Source organism: Haliotis asinina, chromosome 13, assembly GCF_037392515.1.
Source record: "Haliotis asinina isolate JCU_RB_2024 chromosome 13, JCU_Hal_asi_v2, whole genome shotgun sequence".
NCBI lineage: Eukaryota > Metazoa > Mollusca > Gastropoda > Lepetellida > Haliotidae > Haliotis > Haliotis asinina.
Genome location: NC_090292.1, coordinates 18,130,981 through 18,145,772, shown reverse-complemented (window position 1 = coordinate 18,145,772; position 14,792 = coordinate 18,130,981). Strand labels below are relative to the sequence as shown.

The window sequence follows — 14,792 nt, the reverse complement described above, 5'->3', positions numbered from 1 at the left end:
CCGCTTGTACACACAAATCGATTTCTTGTGCCAGAGATTTTCAAACCTTCGAAAATGTCAAAGGTAAAAAGACAAGTGATGTCAATGTTGGTATTGTTCAGTCATCTTTTTCCTACACAAATCTTCCTTCTTTATTGAGTTAGATACATGTAGATACAAGCCTAATGAAATTCAAACAATAACTGATGAAGGTAATCAGAGTTTCCTAAGACTTTATACATTAATATTTCTCTTATTTCCTTACAAATGCATGTTACCAAAAGGAATAAACCAGTGCATAATAATACTTCATTATACATATTATTATAGATATATTATACATATCTAAAATTGGAACGTCATAGTTTGATATGAAACCAATTGAAATTAGGTGCACTAGCTCTGTATGTCCCTGAAATGATGAAAAACTGTTTCTGTCTATAGCTGGAATACAGTATAGCTATTGACTGCTCAGAACGCTAAAATAATCTATACTGAGAAAAACAAATATAGGAAAGCCAGGTCACAGCAGTGTTCCTGTATTTATTATCAGATTTCCTCCACAGCGCCATTCAAATCTGGCGATAAAAACAGGAAAATATTCAAGGAACGCTTGAATTTTCCTGTATTCCTTTACTTGTTTCTCTCAGTATATTTCTTAAAATTGCTACAGAACTTGGAGGCTAGTGTGCATTATGCTTAGATGGTCTCCACTGTTCAGGAAACATGGTACACAGTTTCGGTCAAGTTCAAGGGAAATCAACGTTGAAGTAGTCTTGATGCAGGAACTCCTGAGCAACTAAAAGTAATTTCGCTGAGCCGTGGATGCGACATGACTGTCACCAGAACTGCATAAAACCTCTGATACACTCCTTTCACTCGCAGACACACTAAATATGCAACACAGCACTTGATTGGTTCATGGTATTCTTGGATCACCTCTCCGTGGTTTTCATTGGATGATGCTTCTAGCAGGCTCCCTAAGAAGTGCTGTGATTGGTCAGCTCCACTTGGGGTCATACTGACTCCAGTTCGGGGGAGGTGAAAGGTAGACCCTCCTGCCCTTATACATAAAGCTGATGACTCCTCTATAAGCTGCCCGAGGGACACCCGCCTGAAACATTCAGGGACTACAGTGAGTCAGATGAAAATGGATTGCTTTGGGCACTCTTATGCATGGCAGATCCAGACCTCTCCCCATACTTTTTTTCCCCATTAAGAACACTGTTTCTAGGAACACTGTTTTTTATTGTGACATAATATTTATGATAATACCTTATCAGGACATAATATTCATATCAATATACGTTATCAGGACATAATATTCATAACAATAAATTACTGTCATATAACAATCCTGTCAGTGCAACCATTTCGTAATTTACACATCAACGACAGCAATAATGATAGTAGTGATAAGAATAGTACCAACATCAAAGATACACAGTGGGATACACGGCTGTGGTAAGAGAACTTTTACAGATGCAGTATTCATCATTACGATATTTATGATGCAAATGCTAGAATACCTAAGTCTTTACTATAAAGAACTTGGCAGGTAAAACATGCACTGAGGCAGTGATCAAATAACGTCCTGCCCGACTGCGCATGGCCGGTAAATTTTGAGTCAGGGTGCCTGGAAATTCTCTCCACCTGCCCGATTGCCTGGCTAAAATTTTTAAGGTTGACCTACTTTCACTACGCTCTCAGGACGATCATTCCATTTTAATTGTCATGTCATATTTTGTTTTAAGAAAGAGGAATGAAAGCTACCAGTGTATGCCATAATTATACATGGGCAACTCTTCAGCCAGTGAAGATAGCAATAGGACACTAAAACTAGCTGGCTTAGTAAGTTACGTTATGATTGGATATCTGTAGTCACATGGTTCAAAGAGAACAAATCAAAGACTTACTTGTTTGTACTTGTTACAAAATGGCAGCGTTTTTGTAAGTTATTGCAAAAACGTAAATTAAAAATGTGGGCAGGCAACTTTCAAGATGGACAGGCAACAGTTATGGGCCACCAGCCCGGCTGTCAGGTTGATTTGAAAAATTATTTCAAACACTGCACTGAGGAGAATTTCCCCCTCAAATAAGAACTCCTATGATTTTTGTGCAGCCCTCATTTTCCTTGATCCACCCCTGTTATAGCTCTCTCTGTGTCCATGCGTGCATGCGCAGGTGCATGCGTGCATGCGTGCATGCGTGGGTGTTGAAAGTGTCTGTCTCTTTGCGTATGTCTGTGTGCCTCTGTGTCACAATGAAAATCATCAACAGTATCCAAAAAGCCGTGACCTCCACAAACAACAATGGCAATGTGTATGTGAAAACATACGTCAAGTGGATGTCAGTTTGTATTTCACACTTACCTTGAAATCATCCATGATTCCAAGTTTTTTGGCTAGACTTTTGAATTCATCTTTAGTAGTGTACTGCACCCGAACTGTTCCATAATCACTCTTGCTCTGACTCACGACCTCGGCAACCGACAACAGTGGGGACTCGTACACATGCTTTACAAAGTCGGTGTCATAACGCTCCTGGCAAAAAAAAGAACACTTACAGTAATAAGTCCACACAAAGAGAGCCACTCGATGGAGCAAGTGTCTATTCATAGAGATACATATAAAATATCCCTTCTGTTCAGCCGGTTGGTGTTTAAAGCTGTATTCATTAATATTCCAGCTATATGATGTCAGTCAATTCTGTGATCAACAATATGAGCATCAATCTAAACCGGAGTGATATCACTGCATCTATCAACAAAGTCAGGCAGCCTTTGATGAGAAGCAAGGGTTCCTGACAGCCCAGTTACAACACAGATCATCACATCCCTCAGTCAGTCAGTGATTGTTCAATTGTGTTTGGAAGAATGCATATCAAAGTGCTGGGCCAGATACCTGGATACCTGTGATGGGTACCTGGATACATGGGCCGGGTACCTGGATACCTGGGATGGGTACCTGGATATCTGGGCCGGGTACCTGGATACCTGGGATGGGTACCTGGATACCTGGGCCGGGTACCTGGATACCTGGGATGGGTACCTGGATACCTGGGCCGGGTACCTGGATACCTGGGATGGGTACCTGGATACCTGGGACAGGTACCTGGATACCTGGGACGGGTACCTGGATACCTGGGACAGGTACCTGGGATGGGTATGGCATACCTGGGATGGGAAAATTTAAACATAATTTACACTCAATTCTTCTGTATATATTACATGGTTCAGATATTGAAAAACTCGAAATTTTAGTCTCGGAGCTGAACAGCATGTTGCCGTATCTTGCAAATTTGATCAGAGGAATTAAGAGGATGGATATCTGGGTTGGGTAGGGTAGGATAATGTGGGGTACCCGGGCAGAAGATTTGCACCCATTAATACACTCGTATTTTAGACTCTAATGGAGGTCAGGAATGGTTTTACGTACCTTCTCCAGATATGAAAGATCTAGTTGTGTGAAAGGCACATACTTCTGGTTCAACTTTATGAACTTTAAATGTTTCTCATAATATAACCCCCTGAAACAGAATGAAGATCTTTTAACAAGGAGTTGGCAAGACAGTTGCAACACAACATCAGAGACAGTATGGCTTCCCAACCTATCCATACAGAGGTGTGTCTGCGCTAATGTCAGTTTCATAGACCTTTCCAGTGAAATGTCACATTTTGAAATGAAGACCTCTTAAGTGGCTTTGACACAGCAAACTCCAGGTGTTGTCAAACTCATCTTGCTCAGAAACAACCAATCACATTGTAACAAAATTGTCACATGATATTTTGATCGTCTGGTCGACTCAACCCACAAAGTGGCATCAGTCGAAAGACAAAAATGTTTGACAGCATGTGTTTCATGTGTGAAAATACGAGTTCGACAACTTTTAAGAATTTATCATCATATGTAGACAAACTTTAGTTTGCCATGTGAAGGTTGCTTTAGGAACCTCACAACCAGGGGTTCAAACCCAAGATCAACAAATCCAGAACGGTTATGGCTGAGACAGTGATAACCCAGCAAGATGACTGTTGGCTGTTAAAACAAATCCATTAAAGGAAGACCTGGTGAGGTATTGTAATAGTCTTTTTCTCCTTGAATTGTCTCGTTTGAAATCATTTCCCAGACGAATGTAATATATGATATAAACACAAGCTGAACACTCTTTTAATAACTGGCAAGACACCAGAAACCCAGATCAAGTTTGTTTAAGAGGTAACAAGGGCAGATAACTCTAAATCAAGGAATCTGGTACTTCCTGTATTTTGCACTGCACATTTTTTAACAAAGTCAGTTACTAAACTTGCAATAGTCACACAGGATACAGAGTCATTGCTATTGGAGACTCAACAACAAAAATCTATCAATAGTTTGATGCATCATTACAGAACTACTGCACTTACTTGCTGACGCCCTTCTTGCCGAACGTGCTGGTTCTACAGATCTCAGGGCGTATACACTCTCGGCCCTTCCGCTGCTCCGGGTGCCTCATCCAGTCGTCCCAGAACCTGAAAGTACATGTCACACCTGTAATTTGGAATACCTGTAACATGACACACCTGGTACATGATGCAGAATTAACACGATGCATCTGCAACATGGGACACTAGCAGCATGATGCACTTGTAAAGTGGCACACCTGTAACTTGGAACAACTAACATGGCACACCTATAACGTAACACACCTGGAACACGATGCACCTGTAGCATGAAAAAACCTATAGCATGATGCACATGTAGCATGAAGCACTTGTAATGTGACACACCTGTAATTTGGAATAACTGTAACACAACACACCTATATCCTAACTCACATGCAATATGACGCATCAATAACATGAACTCCACCCATGCCTTGTGCCACACCAACCCATGTTTCACAACAATGCACACTTCATCCTCACAACATTTCACCTGACTCAAGTTTCACAACAATGCACACTTTATCCTCACCAATGTTTCACCACAGCAAAGTTTTACCCTGACGTCGGTTTCACATCAACCCGTTTCACAACAATGCACACTTCATCTTCACCAATGTTTCACCATGACTCACGTTTCTGGCCACTTGGGTTCCAACTCCAGCCACGTGGCTCTCTCGATCATCCAGCCGAGACCAGGGAAGAAATCTGTCCTGTACAGTAGCTCTGCAAACAAAAGACTCAGAACTATAGCACTGTCTTCGAACTAGCTAGTGAGTGAGTGAGTGAGTGAATTTGAACTCGGGGAAACCTTAGATATTCTGACATGAGTGAGCAAGTGAGTTGAGTTTTACACCAGTTTTAGTGATATTCCAGCAATATCATGATGTGGACACCAGAAAGAGGCTTCACACATTGTACCCATATCGGGAATCAGACCCACTTCTTCTGCATGATAAGCGCACGCTTACACCACCAGACTAGGCTACGCCTCCGCCCTTATTTTGACATGAGTCTTATTGATTTTGAAAGAACATTTTGACATCTTTTCCAGCAGAGGTCCTTTGACTGCATCCACTTACCGGAGTTTTCGGACACCATGTTCTCCTTGCCATTGTCATTCCAAGCAGACACGCACCACAACAAAGGGTCATTCTTCATCAAAATGTGCGTGGCAGCAAAATATTCGAAGAAATCTGGTGATATGTCTAAATCGTCTGCAATAAAAAAGGACAGGAAGTGAATAGGGCATTAGTGCATCTTTGAACAGTACAGTTATATCACATTGTGTCTTGGTGAGAAAAGTCCAGAAGTGATCTCAGACATAAAACACTTTGATGGAGACCATAGGGATTGGCATGGGGCTCACAAACCTGAACCCAGAATTTGGATTGAGTGTGTATGGTTTTCTACCACTTCTTTTTTTCACTGCTATAACGAAGTAAGGACAACACAAAGAGAAAGGGTGTAATTTCACTACTCATTTAATGGCGACATGAGTACAATGAGGCTCGGCTGACTGGGCGGGACTGCTGCTACTGGCTGCTGCTCTGTCGCTGGTTGCGTGTCTCTGGCTGCCCTGGTTCACCTCTGTCTTTCGGTCTGGCCACCTCCCCTGATATATCCTCCAGGGGTGCCTTTCACAAAGCAACCTTTACTAAGGTTTACCTTAACTCCCATTCTTTAACACTGCACTAGGGCTATCTTACACTAGGTAATCTTAGTGCAATGTTAAAGAATGGGAGTTAAGGTTAACCTTAGTAAAGGTTGCTTTGTGAAAGGAACCCCTGGTTAGTCTTCATGGCTGGATCCAATGTGGTCTCGACTACCAGCCATTTTTGGTGGCCACTCATTAATGTGTCTTTATTGATCATAAAGGACTTATGATTTCAGTGGCAGTTTACCATCGCTGGCACATTCATGGTCTGGCCAGGGACTGACCCATGTTGATAGGCCATAACGGATTCACAAAACATTAAAGTTCACGGCAGTTGTTTACCATCGCTGTGTCGTCTACAAAATCTAGTGGTGGCTACGTAAACTTTTGACTCTATTTCCAATTAATAAACTTTGACAAAACATTTAAAATGTAGTCACTGTGAATTTAATATTAAGAAGGGGAATGACGACTTTATTAGGACAATGAAAAAACAGAAAATTCAAAAGATTTGATTCACACAGGTTGGCTGAAGTGTATTTAGAGATGATCCTAGCTCTCCAGCAAGTAAAACTATCTATATCTTTTCTATGGCTTGAAAACAAATTGAAATGAATTTAGTTTTGTCGGGATGGCAGAATCAACATGCATTTTCCGGGAAGATTCCAATAAATTCAGGAGGGTTGGCATCTCAGCTACAGGCGTCAGTAACAGTTAGGACTCAGGTGCTTACCTTCTACAATGATGGCTGTGGAATAGTTGAAGACTTTAAATATCTGATTTAAAGCCCACTTGTAATGGCGGGCTATTTTATAGTAGCCAACGAACTTCTTCTGCGGCCATGGAAGGTTGATGTTGGACAAATTAGGTTGCTGAAACAAACACAACACAGGATTAGCATCAGATAGAATGGGTTTGTTTGTTTGTTTGTTGGTGAACGTAGCACTCAGCAACATTTCAGTTTTAGGATGGCAGTCTGTCAATCATTGTGTCTGGACCAGGCAATCCAGTAACTGGACCTATCTAGTCTGCACTGACAACACATTTGGCATATGCAATAAACCAATAAACCAGGGCCTAGATTTATCTCTAATATAGTTGTAAGTGCCATACATCAACAGTAACGTACTACTGTCTTAGTGCGGAAAGAGCTTCGAAAACCTAGGCCCAGGTGAGTGAGCTGCCTAAAATATCCAGTTAGTGACACAAATTTGGTTTGCTGAAGATCACTCAGATCTTCAGTGAGTGAGCAGGTGGATTTAATAGACTCTGAACAATTATGAGCAGACTGCAGTAATGCTATAGCTGATATTGCACACTTCAAAAGCTTAAAGTGTTTTATCTGGGCCCTGTTCCTCGTAGTGGTAAAGTGGTTGGAATTAACCGAGGTGATTGTAACTCAAATACTTTCCAATGCACTTATGGCAGTCACAGCGCTACGATTGCTGAGGAGACCCTGAGCATTTCCTGTCTCTCAGCTAATAGATAAGAGGTGATTGATTGGTTGGTCATGCTTGCTGACTTCGTTGACACATGTCATCAGTTTCCAACTGCGCAGATCAATGCTCCTGCTGCTGATCACTGGATTGTCTGTTCCAGGTTATTTACAGACTGCTGCCATATAGCTGGAATATTGTTGAGTGTGGCTAAAACACTCTCACTCACTCAGGCAATAAAGTGGGTTTCTTTGTTGGTGAGCAAGACCAGTAATATCTCAACATTTCCTGACTGTTCTCTCAAAGAAACCAGCTTGCTCTTGATTCGAACTATCAGTCAATGCTTCAACTACTGTCCCGATTCAAGGGAGAGAAACGACATCACAGACAGGTACAGGTGATAGAGGGACATGATGTTAAGCAACACACGAAGTACCAGCGATGGCATGTGACCTACTTACTTTCACATGTTTCACGAGTTGTTTCTTGACGTATCCGTCTATGACATCTGACGTCTGCTGATGTCCACAGTCCTGACTGACCACAATTGGGAACTTGTCACCAGGTGGGCGATATCTACGTAAAAGACAGGGTTTTGTGTCCATTACATTGTTCAGTCAGTGTCATTTCTTCAAATTCCAAAAAAGATATTTTTACAGGTTTTTGAGGTTTTGAGGATACAAGATCAGAAACCACCCAAGATAATTATGATTCAGCTACGTTGCAATCTGCTCTAATATTTGCTTAACAAGTTGTCTACATTTGCCAGTTGCCGGTATAATCTGATCATAAAGTGAGGCCTGTGGAGGGCATGATGGATAATTCACCTCATAAGTAACAAATTTAAAACGTTTTTAACATGATAAGAAAAAATGCAAATCATAAAAAACAATACATCAGATTTTAGGGTCAGCAGATGTGTAACCATGGCAACAGAGCACAAAACAGCACAACATATAGCAGTTCCTCACTTTAAAAGCTGGTCGAGACTGCGGCTCACAGTCACCCGGTCACATGCTATCATCAGGATGGCGATCTGGTTTGGATGAGTCTCATCAGGATTTTCTTTTGCCGGAACATTTTTTCGCTGATCTGAAACACAAACATAAAACAGAAACTAAGTTTACGAAACCACATTTAAAACTCTGATATTCCAGGCAGTAGGACAACACAGTATTTAGGAGACCAACATAGAGTGTTGGACAACCAGAGTATATAACAAAAATATTCTAAATTTTACTTAGAAACCAAATGTCTAGAAAGAGGTTTCAAATGAAAAAATTGGAGCTCTCATAATTTGTTATATACCTCTCCATTTTATTATTATAATTTTATTATATACCTCTGATTTTCCAGCATATTACGTTTATCTCCATTGTACCATAACAACATTATTCAGATTTTAAACAAATACATATTGTGTTGGAAAATCAGAGGTATATAATGTGATTATATACCTCTGAATGACTTTGCTTAACCAATCAGAATCCAGTATTTACTGAAGTCATGGTAGAATACACAATAAGTTGTGATTTATCAGTACACATTGGGCATATTGGGAAAACTAGTATTGGCATACTGCAAAACACTTGTCAAACAAGAGGTTTTGAAATAGGTTTTCAGTATATAGATGGTAAACCAGCAGAGGTTTTGATATCATTTGCATAACTTAATACAAAATCCAGAAAAATGTATTTAACTGATCATTCTGACCTTGACCTCCCAGTATATCATAATGCACTTCACAATACATAAGAGAATCTTGCACAACCCAGCAGTGAGTTAGTGTGTTTACTCATTCACAGGTTCAGGGAATTTGAACCCCATCATCCCAGCACACTTAACAAGTCAGTGAACTGCTCCATCTTGCATTCCTGCACCTGACATCTTATACAAGGTGACAAACATGCTAACCTGCCTCCTCCTTGAGATGGCGAAGCTTTTGAAGCAGTTCCTCGTTCTCTGCCAGCTGACTGGACAAGTCCTTCTCAAGTTTACCAAGTCGTGTCGCTAAAGCTTCTTTTCCCTGTACATCAGTGATCTGAAACAGCAACAGCAGTGATTAGGTAAAGAGGTTAAAACCAGGGAGTCAAGGTAAAAGTCAACACTTTTGGTCAAGGTGAAGGTCAATGCTATGGGTCAAAGTCATAACCAAATTTTGTGTGAAAGTCACTAATGCAAGGTAGAATAGTTTCATAAAACAACAACCATTATTTCAGCAAGGTAGTGTATCCATTACATACAGGTGAAAGCAAGTGAAGCACAATTACAATTTCTAAGAAAGCAATGAATCATGCTAGTACTTTGTATTATCCCAGTCCACGCCACCTTACCCAATTCTGGCACAGCAACCATGGGACAAAGGACATGTGATCCAACAAATTCTAATCCAGTCTCCAGCAGATGGTTTTTCTGCACAAACTACATGTACTTCCAACTGAACAGCCCTATGATTAAGGGTCACAAGAACCTGTTTGACACCCAGGTGCCACTGTAAAAAGCAATCTTCATTAGTGCTAAGGTGATGGTAGCTCCCATACCTCAACATAAACTTACAACAGTCCTAGCAATAATGTCGTTTTGTATACCACCACCCAGAAACATAAAGTTGTGGAAAAACTACACAGTTTATTTCCTTGAATGTCCCTCTCAGTTACAGACACCATGTGATCCTTCATTCAAGTTTATTTCCTTGAATGTCCCTCTCAGTTACAGACACCATGTGATCCTTCATTCAAGTTTATTTCCTAGAATGTCCCTCTCAGTTACAGACACCATGTGATCCTTCATTCAAGTTTATTTCCTTGAATGTCCCTCTCAGTTACAGACTCCATGTGATCCTTCATTCAAGTTTATTTCCTTGAATGTCCCTCTCAGTTACAGACACCATGTGATCCTTCATTCAAGTTTATTTCCTTGAATGTCCCTCTCAGTTACAGACACCATGTGATCCTTCATTCAAGTTTATTTCCTTGAATGTCCCTCTCAGTTACAGACTCCATGTGATCCTTCATTCAAGTTTATTTCCTTGAATGTCCCTCTCAGTTACAGACACCATGTGATCCTTCATTCAAGTTTCTTCCCTTGATCAAGGAGAAGAAAATCTCATGACCATATGTCAGTTCTGACAGTTCCATGGTAGAGACGCTGCACACAAACAGAATACACAGTTCGTAATCAGGAGATCTCGACTTATACTTATCAAAATGTCACGTAGAGTACAGTATTGCAGGCACACGTTGATCACTACACAATGAAACTTACATCAGCCATCAGTCTGTTGTCACAGAACCCTATAATGAGCTGCCTTTGTGAGAATCTGACATTTTGAGGATGTCATGTCGGTAGACTATATACTTCAAACAGCAATAACTAGGAGTGAGTGAGTGAGTGAGTGAGTGAGTGAGTGAGTGAGTGAGTGAGAGTGAATGAGTGAGTAAGAATGCAAGTGAATTTGTCGTACTTTGAAAAATATTCCAGAAAAAAATATGGCTTGATTTCTCAAAGTGATCAAAACACACAATCACAGGTTTCTGGAAGTATAGCTGACGCAACTCGGCACAGCAAACAGCCGCACCTTAGACAACCAAACTACCCTTGGTGTGTTCCATTAATGACTTTTCATTATCCAAAAGCTGACTGGAAACACTTCAGCCATTTAGCCAATCAATAAATCATCTGATACTGCCCTCTAAAACCCTCTCGAGACACAGCCATATCACAGCAGAAACGTCAGTTAAATTAATGAAAATTATTGGATTACAAGTCGTGGTATCCTGTCCAACACGTGATCTTCAATACATTGAGGTATTGCCTAGGGTCCCATTTCACAATCTCAGTGGATTGACAGTTTAAATTAAACATGAAACAAGTAAATTTATTATTAAAAAGCAGCAAATTCAGAAAAATACTTTATAGTCAAAAATAAAAACATTCAATATGTCTCGGGCTTTTTACTGTAACATTTAAGTGAGTATGTCTGTACTCTGCCTTCAGGAACATTCAGAAAGAGACATGGCACACCAGGTAAGGAGTGAATAAGCCAATGGGCAGCACATGAATCATATGTCAAGAGTCAAACTCGGCCTCTGGTATGGTTAAATTACAAATCCACCCTACCCTGAGAGCACAGGAATATCATGTCATTTATCAAAAAACTGTCGTCTGCTCTTTCCTAGCATGCACTCTGGAGATGGCAGCCATTTTTCAGCAGTAAAGTCTGTTCAAAATTAATGAAACTGATTGGATTACATGTACAGATATTCCAATACATGACCTTTAACGCATTTAAGCAGAGTTGGAGACTGATAAATATTTCCTTTTGTCTGCAACAATGACCTGACTCAGAACTGTCAAACATCTGATAAAGTTGGAACTCCACACTGCCACATGTACAGGGTCAGTGAGTGAGTGAGTAAGCCTAGCTTTATGTAGCTTTCAGCAATATTTCAGCAATATCACAGCTGTGAGACTCCAGAAATGGGCTTTGCACATTGTATCCACGTGGGGAATGGAACCCGGGTCTTCGGCATGGCGAGCGAACGCATTAACCACCAGGCTCCTCGCCATCATTGAATGATATACTGAGCATGTGATTGGCTATAATCTCCATGGATTTGAAAACAGAAACCTACCTACTGTCCTAAAAAGTAAAGGGAAGTAACTCTAAAATATGTATGACAATGTTTCTAAGATATCATTTTTATATATTTCTGACTGCAAACCAAAATTTGGGCCACAGAAAAGTTGGGCGTTACTAAAAACTGTGAATTCTTAAATGTATCGTATGTATCAGTGTCCATTTCGACCCTTTGATGCAGTGCATGTGTGGGGTGAGTGAGTGAGTGAGTGAGTTTAGTTTTACGCCACACACAGCAGTATATCAGCTATATGGTGGCAGTCTGTAAATAATCGAGTATGGGCCAGACAATCCAGTAACCAACAACATGAGCATCGATCTGCGCAATTGGGAACCAATGACATGTGTCAATCAAGTCAGAGAGCCTGACCATCCCGTTAGTCGCCTCGTACAACAAGCATAGCATTGGTTGTTCTAGGCCTATTCTACCCCAGACCTTCACGGGTGGGTCCACATGTGTGGTATTGATTGAGTGCTCAGCAGTGTGAGAACCTGTCTCCATGTGTGAAAGACTACACACAGAGTGAATGTGAAATGCCTCATACACACCAGGTGAAGAAATCTACCTCCAGCGCTGCCACGCAGCAGTCATCTAAGTACAAGTCCTGTGATCTGCTTTCCCAAGCTTCCCCACGGGATGCACAGTAGTGAGTGGTCTGTTTAATTTACACAAGGCGTTTCAAAGCTTTGCGGAGCCTGAACAGTGCTGGTTCCACCACAAAACATCTATTATTGAACAAGCATCCCATATGTTTAGAAAGTGTGGAACAAGCATTTCATCTTTGTTATTTTACATTATTTAAACTGACAGGGTCGTTCTGACCAGACCATGCTGCAGTGCGTTGATGGACGTTATCACAGCGGACTGAATCAAGTTGGACGGGTTGTGGTGACTGCACAGTGAGAAGCAAAGGGTTTTACACACGCTTTCACAAAAAGAGTCACAGTATTTATTTTGGAGAGGCATTTCCAATATACGGAAGTCATGTCAGCTTTAGTGGACTATCTATAATCACTGTAGCATAAACATGAATTGTAAACCAAAAGTTACTGTGTTGTGTAATCTGATTGGTTGAAAAACATGATTAAATGGTATTAGATCCCCGGAAACTGAAAGACTATTCACCGCGTATTGACACATAAACAATTGTTTTGTTGTGTCATCAACAGTGGTGACGTCATTCAAATCATATTGTGACGTAAAGTTAGAATGACGTCACAAATGAGCAACTCCAGATGCTACCATGAGAACCAGCTGAAACGGCCTGTTGATGACACTTCACTGCTGTGTCCGTATTCGATGTAAACGAGTGCAGACACTAAAACCCCTTTGGTTTACTTTTGTGTTTACAATGTCGATAAACATCATGTGTTGGCCAATTTCCGGGTGTTATTGAGTATTTGAAGCACGGGAATATTTCATTTGAAACCTCCGGCTGACGTCGTCGGTTCCAAATGCATTCCCGTGCTTCAAATACTCAATAACACCCGGAAATTGGCCAACACATGATGTTTATCTCCTAATTGGAAGAAATATCTATATTAATGAAGACATCACATAACTACCTTTGATTGCTTATCAAATCAAGTCAACTGAACAGAAACCTGAGAGTCACCTATAAAACTCACATCAAGCTTCAGTCGTATGATAATAGTTTGGAGTCTTTCACAAAATTGTTGTATCAAACAGGCAGGAATCACACATCATGAAAAACCCTGTCTGGAGGTGCCTGTATCACTGGGACAGCCCATCAAGATAAAGTGTTGCAGCTTCACACGACTTCTCTATCCAGCCTCAAGGCAGATTCTAGACACTGCTATACCACATCAACAAAGTACAGATGATATACAATTTATACAAACTATACACCAGGGATCAAGTTTAGTGAGTTCTTTTTACGCCTCACTCAGCAATATTCCAGCTATAGGCGGCAGTCTGTAAATAATCAAGACTGTACCAGACAACCCAGTGATCAAAAGCATGAGCATTAAAGTGCACAACTAGGAACCGATGGCATGAGCCAACCAAGTCAGCGAGTCTGACCACCCGATCCCGCTAGTCACCATCTTACGACAAGCATAGTTGCCTTTTATGGCAAAAATGGGTTGTTGAAGGCCTATTCTACCCCAGGACCTTCACTGGTCAAATATTCTTTTGAATATTTAGATGTTTCTATTACGACATTAACCCCAAAATAGACTTGCACCTGTTGCAAGTTAGCCCAATAACTATGTAGCACTTTGTAATATTGGGTTTCACAAGAGCAAGTAACAAAGCATTAAATCAGCCTTACATACAATGTCTATGAATGGAGAATGTTTCGGCACTTTTAGCAATGTCCAAGCATTATCACAGCGGGGCTTCACACATTGTACCCATGTGGGGCATCGAACCTGCATCTTCAGTGTGATGAATGGATGCTTTCACCATTAGGCTACCCTGATACCCGTCTTTGAATGGAGAAAGCCATTCTCTACACCTGAACTCATCCACACCTGAACTCATCCACAAACTCGAAGACACATCACAACCACTACACAGTACTGGTCTCAAGCCAGCATAGCACAGACGTGGGACATTTTAACCGATTACTTCCTCCCAAACTCCTCGTAGATAGGCTTTACACCCTCGCTAATGACTCCTCCTCCACCAACAAT

At 40.9% G+C, this 14,792-nt stretch overlaps 1 protein-coding gene across 1 annotated transcript in view; it reads right to left on the bottom strand.

The window, feature by feature from the left end:
- Nucleotides 1-235: 235 nt before the first annotated feature.
- The window catches only part of LOC137259956 (alpha-1,3-mannosyl-glycoprotein 2-beta-N-acetylglucosaminyltransferase-like), a 57,943-nt gene continuing 43,386 nt past the window's right edge, over nucleotides 236-14,792 (bottom strand). The window contains exons 3-12 of the mRNA XM_067797615.1: nucleotides 9,410-9,536; nucleotides 8,467-8,587; nucleotides 7,957-8,071; nucleotides 6,793-6,931; nucleotides 5,485-5,619; nucleotides 5,038-5,128; nucleotides 4,385-4,489; nucleotides 3,417-3,507; nucleotides 2,352-2,522; nucleotides 236-1,093 (exon numbers count right to left, since the gene is read on the bottom strand). Of these exons, the coding sequence (XP_067653716.1) occupies nucleotides 980-1,093; nucleotides 2,352-2,522; nucleotides 3,417-3,507; nucleotides 4,385-4,489; nucleotides 5,038-5,128; nucleotides 5,485-5,619; nucleotides 6,793-6,931; nucleotides 7,957-8,071; nucleotides 8,467-8,587; nucleotides 9,410-9,536 (1,209 nt within the window). The 3' untranslated portion in view covers nucleotides 236-979. The remainder of the gene's footprint in view (nucleotides 1,094-2,351; nucleotides 2,523-3,416; nucleotides 3,508-4,384; nucleotides 4,490-5,037; nucleotides 5,129-5,484; nucleotides 5,620-6,792; nucleotides 6,932-7,956; nucleotides 8,072-8,466; nucleotides 8,588-9,409; nucleotides 9,537-14,792) is intronic.